Source organism: Aquarana catesbeiana, unplaced genomic scaffold (assembly GCF_042186555.1).
Source record: "Aquarana catesbeiana isolate 2022-GZ unplaced genomic scaffold, ASM4218655v1 unanchor233, whole genome shotgun sequence".
Taxonomy (NCBI): domain Eukaryota; kingdom Metazoa; phylum Chordata; class Amphibia; order Anura; family Ranidae; genus Aquarana; species Aquarana catesbeiana.
The window spans coordinates 2,718,799-2,728,556 of record NW_027362661.1 but is presented as its reverse complement, the minus strand read 5'-3'; the positions used below and the strand labels follow the sequence as shown (position 1 = coordinate 2,728,556).

The 9,758-nt window shown below is 42.5% G+C and overlaps 1 protein-coding gene across 1 annotated transcript; it reads left to right on the top strand.

The window, feature by feature from the left end:
* The first annotated feature begins 555 nt into the window (after nt 1-555).
* On the top strand, nt 556-2,435 carry LOC141121885 (uncharacterized). Its single transcript, XM_073611641.1, has one exon. It carries the CDS (start codon nt 633-635, stop codon nt 1,698-1,700), a length of 1,068 nt encoding a protein of 355 aa, XP_073467742.1. The 5' UTR covers nt 556-632; the 3' UTR covers nt 1,701-2,435.
* The last annotated feature ends 7,323 nt before the right edge of the window (nt 2,436-9,758 follow it).

The following is a 9,758-nucleotide window of genomic DNA, read 5'->3' as shown; positions in this document are numbered from 1 at the left end:
AGAGAGGAGGAATGTAGGGAAACCTGGCGGCCATGGATGACCTTTACTTGTACACCTCAGTATGTTGATTGCTGTGCTGATTAGTCACCAAGTATTGAGATTTATATGGGTGGGTCTGACTGGGCGGGGTGGCCTGGGGGGGGGGGGTGTTCAAGGCCGAGAAATTATATTTATTTATTTATTTTTCTCTTTTTTTTTTTTTTTTTTGTTGTTTTCTCCAGGGGATGGGGTCGGGGGGGAGGTTTCTTTTATTCTAAAGTAGAGAAGGGAAGGTATAATAAAGGAAGAATTTAAGTAGTGATATGGAAGGAATGTAATCCAGGTTAATAATTGTAGTAATATTAACAGCAATAATTGTAGTAATATTTATTACTAGGCATATTGGGTAGTTTTATAATCCTAATTGTATGAATTTAATAGGTGATACCGCTGGTTTATTTGTTATTATTCTGAGGTCGGATGGTTAGATTTGTTCTCTACTTTAATACAGGTTTATTTATGATTTTTTCTTTTTTTTTTTGTCTGTTATTGTTTTATATTGTTCATATGTTTTGTTATAACTGGATCAGAGGACCCATTTGCTAGTTACATTGAGGGTGGAATTGTAAGATCCTCAGAGACAAAGCTGCCTGATGTGGGCGGAGTCCTGGTTTAGGGGAACCAATCTGCTCATGTCTAGTAATAATCTTTTTATTTCTATTTTAGTACATGGACGGGAGATTAGGAAAACCTCAGAGGATTGTCTCACTTTGTCTCCAGACTGTAAAGTAGAAGATGAGGACATCACACAGTATAGTCCAGGAGAAAACCCGACTACCTCAAATGTCCATCCGGCACCACACAGTGTAGATGGATCATCGTATTCCTCTTATCCTGAGGAACCTCAGATTGTGAGGGACGGTGCCGTCCTTCCAACAGATAAGAGACTTTCCTGTACTGAGTGCGGGAAATGCTTTATACGAAAATCAGCCCTTGTCATACATCAGAGATCTCACACTGGGGAAAAGCCGTATTTCTGTCCTGAGTGCGGGAAATGTTTTTCAGTGAAGTCCCATCTTTACACACATCAGAGAACTCACACGGGTGAGAAGCTGTATTCCTGTCCTGAGTGCGGGAAATGTTTTTCACAGAAGCCCAATCTTTCCACACATCAGAGATCGCACACGGGGGAGAAGCCATATTCCTGTCCTAAGTGCGGAAAATGTTTTTCACAGAAGTCCAGTCTTTCCAAACATCAGAGATCTCATACGGGGGAGAAGCCGTATTCCTGTCCTGAGTGCGGGAAATGCTTTATACAAAAATCAGCCCTTGTCACACATCAGAGATCTCACACGGGGGAAAAGCCGTATTTCTGTCCTGAGTGCGGGAAATGTTTTTCAGTGAAGTCCAGTCTTTACACACATCAGAGATCTCACACAGGGGAGAAGTCATATTCCTGTCCTGAGTGCAGGAAATGTTTTTCCCGTAAATCCAGTCTTTGCAGACATCAGAGATCTCACACTGGGGAAAAGCCGTATTTCTGTGCTGAGTGCGGGAAATGTTTTTCAGTGAAGTCCAATCTTCATACACATCAGAGATCTCACACAGGAGAGAAGTCGTATTCCTGTCCTAAATGCGGGAAATGTTTTTCCCGCAAGTCCAGTCTTTCCAGACATCAGAGCTCTCACACAGGGGAGAAGCCATATTCCTGTCCTGAGTGAGGGAATTGTTCCTCACTGAAGTCCTGTCTTCCTGTACATCAGGAATCCCACACAACCCTCGAGGTGTATTAGTGCCTTGAGTGTGGGAAATGTCTTCTATATGAATGTTGCTGGACATCACAGCTCTCATGTGGGGAAGAAGCACACCCTGATATACACCTCAGATATACTCCATGGCTGATCTTCATCATGTAAGAAACAGTTCATAAGGAGATCAGAGATCACCAAAGACATGGATGAAGTGTTGTACTGTGTTGGCCATTGATAGCAGTAGAAAAATAAAAATGGAGTCATTACCTTTCATTGGCTGAGTACATTCTGTGGTGTAACCTTTCACAAACACTTAAAGGTCTGTTTAAAAAAGTATTTGCCTATCTGTGAGGCATGTTGGTTGTCTTAATTTCATATAGTGATTTCCTATGAATGTTGCATGCATTCCTCCAGCTGTGAGAAATATTGGTCATTTTTTTTGTATTTCCACTAATATTTTATTAGAAAAGAGGTGAAGTTAGATGACCCAAAGGCCTAGGAATACACAAAGGGGCAGTGAATACAATCATCAGTGAAATGATTATAATAAATTCATTATCAGGACTCCATTTTGTTCAGAGCACAGCCATCTTAAAAATGATCTGCCTGGTATAAACTCTGTAAATTTTCTTGTATATCTGTGTTAGGAATGTTTGTATAATAACAAGATGGTCAAGATGTCCTGTTTACCTTTGGCAAGACTTAGGCCCCTTTCACACGATCGGACCGTTCAGGTCCGCCTGTCAGTTTTGACGGTGGACCTGAACGGGCGATCCATGTTAGCCTATGGAGCGTCGGATGTCAGCGGAGACATGTCCGCTGACATCCGACCCCGTCCGCTCCGCTAAAAGCAGATGGATGGCTCTACGTCCAGGTCCGTCACTATCAGATCGGGTGAGATCTGACGAAAACGGACGCGCTGTCCGTTTTCGTCCGATCCCTCCATAGGCGGCAGCGGCGCCTGACAAGCCCCTCCCCGCTCAGTGAGCAGAGAGGGACCTGTCATCCGCCGGCTCAGCGGAGATCAACGGACAGATCTCCCGCTGAGCCGGCGGACCGAGGCGGGCTCCGTAGAAACGGAGTCCGCCTCGTGTGAAAGGGGCCGTAATGACCAGGTGCTCATCTAATTGATTGTAGATAACAAACTTGTTTTGTCCCTAGCTCATGGAGCTTAAACAGCCCCTCCCTTATCTTTTGTCCTGTAGTCCATATATACTGTATTCTTCTCAGTAAAAGCAGACATCATGCGAATGCATAACCTGCCTCTCGTGTCTCGTTAATATGATGTCTCCAGATCATCTGTAAGAGCGCTGTTGGGAGACTTATAAGAAGGATGGTTCGTCCAGAATAACTAATATTTCCTTTCAGATGGGGGCTCATTTGAGATAAGATAATCATCCATGGTAGGTAGACCTTTGTCTATTGACAAATTCTTCCTTACCCTGGTTCTGATAAAGTCTTAGCCTTTTAAATTAAAAGAGAATGGAAGGAAGGACCACGCCTTAATAGACACACTCACGGGAGTATAACATTGTAGGGTCTGTGGGAGACCTGAGTCTTTAACCACTTGACAACTGGGCACTTAAACCCCCCTCGTGACCAGACCCATTTTCAGCTTTCAGTGCTCTCACACTTTGAATGACAATTACTCAGTCATGTAATACTGTACCCAAATGAATTTTTGTCTTTTTTTCATACAAATAGAGCTTTCTTTTGGTGGTATTTGATCACCTCTGGGTTTTTTATTTTTTGCGCTATAAATGAAAAAAAGACTGAAAATTTTGAAAAAAAACGCATTTTTCTTAGTTTCTGTGATAAATTTTTGCAAAATATTAATTTTTCTTCATACATTTTGGCCACAATTTATACTGCTACATATCTTTGGTAAAAATAACCTGAATTAGTGGATATTATTTGGTCTTTGGTGAATGTTATAGATTCTACAAGTTGTGGTGCAAATCATAAAAAATTGATCACATCTGATGTACTGACGGTCTAATTTCTTGCGACCCGAACAAGCCAGGAAAGTACAAATACCCCCCAAATGACCCCTTTTTTGAAAGTAGACATTCCAAGGTATTTAGTAAGATTCATGGTGGGGTTTTTGATGTTGTCATTTTTTTCCCACAATTCTTTGCAAAATGAAGATTCCCCCCCCCCCCCACAAAATTGTCATTGTAATAGCCTATTTCTCTCACATGGCATGTGTATACCACAAATGACACCCCAAAATACATTCTGCTACTCCCCCTGAGTATTACAATACCACATGTGTGGGACTTTTTCACAGCCTGGCCACATAGAGAGGCCCAACATGCAGGGAGCACCATCACGTGTTCTAGGAGCATAAATTACACATCTAACTTGTTAACTACCTATTACACATTTGAAGGCCCTGGAGCACCAGGACAATGACACGTGGCACTGATGACAGATGGCACTGATACGTGACACAGATGGCACGTGACACTGATGTGGCACTGATGAGAGATGGCACTAATACGTGGCACTGATGACACGTGACACTGATGAGAGATGGCACTAATATGTGGCACTGATGACACGTGGCACTGACAGATGGCACTAATATGTGACACTAATATGTGGCACTGATGACAGATGGTACTAATGCGTGGCACTGATGACACTGATGACAGATGGCACCAATACGTGACACTGATGACAGCACTGATACATGGCACAGATGGCATGTGACACTGACAGGTGGCACTGATGACACTGATACGTGGCACTGATGACAGATGGCACTAACATGTGGCACTGATGACACGTGACACTAATACGTGGCACTGATGACAGATGGCACTAATACGTGGCACTGATGACAGATGGCACTAATACGTGGCACTGGGGACAGACGGCACTGACAGGTACTGTGGGCACTTTATTTTCGCTTTTTTTTTTTTCTTTTACTCACGCTGCAGCCGTTCGCTCTCCCTCCTCACACGCGCTCTCTGTGTGAGGAGGGAGAGCTGGCAATGAGAGATGATCTCATATGTTTACATATGAGATCATCTCTCATTGAACACTCAGATTGAGTGCTAAATGGCCGCTGTGATTGGCCATTTAGCACGATCTGTGATTGGCTGTGTCCAAGGGACATGGCCAACACAGAATTTCCCCCATGTGCGCCCGCGGCGGCGCGCAGAGGGGAAATAAACAGGAGGACGTCCAGGGACACCCTCCCGGCAATTGGATTCCGCGCTGTAGCCGTTGCTAAAGTGGGCAGGTGAGAGGGACAGAGTAGGGTACTCATCTGTGTGTGGTGCTAAGAAGATTGAATCATGGATTTAGACAAGGACAAGTTATATTTGAGTGATTCCTCCATTCCTAATCATATATTGTTTAGCACAATACAAAGAGGTACATATCCGTTTGCATAAATCTGCTATTCTGCTTCAAGTGAAAAAGGGGATCAAACCGCTGACCATACCTTCGCCACCGCTTTTGTGCAAAGCATACTGCTATGTATGCATTCCATATTCCGCGAGTCAGAGAGACTTGCTGAGGTGGAGAGTGAATGTTAAAGAAGGATTTAATTTCTAAAGGTTATCTATATAGATTAAAAATACATGTTTATTGTTAAAATGTTGCAACTATTGTCAGTCTATTTATGAAATGTGTTGGGCACATATTAAGCCCATGCCCAATACATAGTTAATTGGAAACATTAAAAGGGGAATGTGACACGTCCCTAATAAATGACATGTATGCACCGGTACCAAATGTTTTTTTTTTTTTTTTTTTTGAGGAATCTGATCAGATACAAATTTTTAAGAGTAGCATTTCAATTTATACATGGGGTATTTTGATTATTTCAGTTAGAATCTGACTTTAAGGACTGTTTTAATTGTGTCATTACCTATCCTTACTTAACTGAAGTTAAAAAGTTTTTTATTTTCAATATCAACAAATGTGCCATAGTTCGGATTGATATAATTCCCCTGGGCTCCGAGGTGTTCAGTAAATGGCATTATAGTTTTGTTGATGCTGAGAGAAAAGAAAATGGGAACTTTGCATTGTATAAGGACATTGCCTGTTACAAAACAAGGGAGTGGTTATTTGTGAAAATAGTTTAATTGTGTTTAGGCTGTGTTGACAATGATTGGGGATTTTAAAATGTTTGATTTTATCTTTTGTTGGTTAAACAAGTTTAGGGCTGGGTTCACACATGTACAGCGTTTCATGTCAGTTTTTGATCAGGATCAGGTAAGGATTTTTATACTGTTCACAAGTGAATGACATGTGTGATTCAGAAGCGTTCCCATAGAAGTCAATGGGCCTGAATTCGCACCTAAGCCGGACCGTACTGCCTAGAAAACTCACACTTTTTTGGGGCAATGAGTGTGAACAAGCCTCTTTCAAATGAATGTATTTTGGAGTGTCCTGCAAATAGGATGCGGTGTAAGCCACATCCGATCCGCATAGGTGTGACCCCAAGAATAAGGAAGTTATGTATTCCAGGCACTACGCCAGAGGAATTGTGGCTGGTAAAGAAAAAGGAAGCAACTTAAGGTTGTCTAATCCTATGCACCAAGGGAAAAAAATATGAGATATGAAAATAAAAAAATGGGTAAAGGTGTTCGAGGGGAAAATATGGAAAACATTTCTAAATGAGGAATGAATGGAATGGCCAAATGAATGTGAATAAAAGGAAAAAGTGGTTGTATTGTATTTAATGAATGCACAGGATATTATTTGATTAGTAAAGTGTTTTAAGTGTTTAAAATGTACACAAAGAGTTGTCTCATATTGTGTTTTCTTGTTCTAGGAGTAGAGGTTATTAGCCCCATGTGCCTGATAATATATATTTCCCTAAAAAAAAAATTGATAATGGGATTTTGATAAAAAAGGGTGAAACTAAAAAGAAAATGTTTGAAGAGTTACTGAAATTAAGTAACCAGGATCTAAATAAATTGCTGCATGTATTGAGTCCATGAAATACTAAAATATTGAGGGGGAAGTATGTTTGAATAACAGTCAGTGACTATTCTGGATATATTTACCTTTTGAATTATGATCAGATATATCTGCAAAGTTGGGAGGCTGACTGGCAGATCCACTTGGGTCCCGGGGATAGAAGAAACTAAAGGTGTTTGTTTTGTTGAAGTCCTGCTGTAATACTGGATTTGAAAAAAATGCTTAGTTAAATATTTGCTGAGAAACATTTTTATTTCTGCATGCTTTACTTATGTTTGAGTTAATGAGGAATATTGTTTTTAAAACCTCCAATGGTTAAGGCCTGAATTGATCAGGTAGATTTTGTATTTATTTATGTTGGATGAGGCCCCAGGCAGCCTGTATTCATCCCTAGCCCCATGCACATGAAGAAATGCCCACCACACTCATACCCTACACCCCATTCATACTCTACCATATACCCTATCCAGGTGAAGAGATGACTACAGCTTTTACATGGAAATCTTTGTTGTTCAAATGCCATGGGAGGTGCTGAGCTGAGTAAAATACTCCTGCTGGAAAATGTTCCTGGGAATGACACCTTGAGGGTTAGCCAAATGACGCACACCCAAGAGAGAGATCCAGATACGCCAGCCCGAAGACCCAAGTCTAGCCCAATGCATCAGTTCCAGTCTGTTTATTGTTCTCTATTTTTACATGCTTACAATAATGATACATTTACGGGAAAGTAGTCAGGTGAATGTCGGGGGCTTCAGGGTTTGTGATTGTCACGTTTGTTACAAAAGAGGGGATTGTAATAGAATGTATAAATAACTGACTCTGTTTTCTTTAAGTAGAAATGAACTTTTGAATGTGTGTGTTTTGACATAACTGAACTGACAGTTTGCAACTTTGCATAAAAACACACCCTGTGAGTCATTGTGGTTAAGCTGATTCACGGAGCAGCCTGTTGTGTCAGCAAAGTCATCAGCTAGTTCTTGTTAACTAAAGTCAGCAGTTTAAATCATGAAAATAAAGTACTGAGGTTGTATAACTTTTGGAAACGTGCACGAAAACGCAGCCCCTCACTTCTTTCTTCTGCATATAAGCCACTGTAGTATTCAGTAAAAGTCAGAGATCTTATGAACACACTCAAATCTGTTCCCCCGTGTCTCTCACGGTTCCGGGGGTCATTGAAGCTCTACCTACATTACCTGGGTGGTTGTATTACCTGTTCCTCTTCACTTGGGAGGAGAGAACTTCCACATAACGGTGACCAGACCATCCACTGGGATTTTACTTTAAGGCCCATTTAAGTTTGAATTAAGGTGAAAGTTCTGGGAGCCCCGAGGTGATCAGCAGAGGGGGAGGGGCACAGTATATTTTTACATTATCCACAGCGGATTGAAGTGTATCACAGAAGTGGAAGATATTTCTAATCACATTCTGACATTTATTTATCACCAGTATATACACAATATATATATACACACAATATTGATGTGGTTTGATGTTCACTTTATTACTGAGATAAGAGTGATGTCATGTGACCTCCCAGAATCCTCCTCACTAGGGATGAGCTTCGAGTTCGAGTCAAACTCATGTTCGACTCGAGCATCGGCTGTTCAGTTCGCCGAACAGCGAACAATTTAAAAAACAAAATTTAAAAAAAAAATAGCATGGGGGTACCCCTAAATTCCACACCAGGCCCTTCTGGTCCAGTATGGATATTAAGGGGAACCCCGCGCCAAAATTTTTAAAAAAATGGCGTGGGGGTCCCCTTCAAAATCCATACCAGACCCTTCAGGTCTGGTATGGATTTTAAGGTGAACCCACGCCAAAATGTAAAAAAAAATGGCGTGGGCTCCCCCCAAAAATCCATACCAGACCCTTATCTGAGCACACAACCTGGCAGGCTGCAGGAAAAGAGGGGGGATGAGAGAGCACCCCCCCTCCTGAACCGTACCAGGCCACATGCCGTCAACATTGGGAGGGTGCTTTGGGGTCCCCCCCAAAGCACCTTGTCCCCATGTTGATGGGGACAAGGGCCTCATCCCCACAACCCTTGCCCGGTGGTTGTGGGGGTCTGCGGGCAGGGGGCTTATTGGAATCTGGAAGCCCCCTTTAACAAGGGGACCTACAGATCCCGGCCCCCCCTGTGAAATGGTAAGGGGGTAAATAAAGGAATTGTCAAAAACTGTCTCTTGTCATTTTTAACATTTTTGACACTTTTTTGTGAAATGGTAGGCTTACCATTTCACATGGGGGGGGCCAGGATCTGGGGGTCCCCTTGTTAAAGGGGGTTTCCAGATTCCGATAAGCCCCCTGCCTGCAGACCCCCACAACCACCGGGCAAGGGTTGTGGGGATGAGGCCCTTGTCCCCATCAACATGGGGACAAGGTGCTTTTGGGGGGACCCCAAAGCACCCTCCCAATGTTGACGGCATGTGGACTGGTACGGTTCAGGAGGGGGGGCGCTCTCTCATCCCCTCTTTTCCTGCGGCCTGCCAGGTTGCGTGCTCGGATAAGGGTCTGGTATGGATTTTTGGGGGGACCCCACACCATTTTTCTTAAAATTTTGGCGCGGGGTTCCCCTGTGGGGAAATCCCATGCCATTTTATCAATTAACTTTTATGTGTATTGTCGGACCGACAATTCATTAATAGCCGCGAGTAGTTTTAAATGTCTTTTTTTCCTTTGAAATGTCATTTTGCTGTCAGACTGTTCTAAACACGGGAAACATGCGCCCCTTTACAGGCATACTATAGACACCCCCCAGGTACGAAACTTAAAGGAATATTACACTTTTATTGTTTAGGACTGTTTAGTGTTTGCTACAATTTGGGGGTTTTGGGACCCTCTTGGCCTGTCGGATCAGAAATTTCCTTTTCTCTGTTGGGTTTGTTTGGTTTCTGAACTGGTTTTGAATAATTTTCTGCAGACAAGGAATGAGAACTATGATCCTTCCTTTGACTTGTTTGCTCTGAGGCAGTGCTGTGAGGTCGATGTAGGGTCATCATGATGTCCAGGAAGGTGAAATTGCTGACTTTTGGCTGGAGTTGCCGGCTAATGAGGATAAATGCCAGAACTTTGGCTGCACGGCTCCAA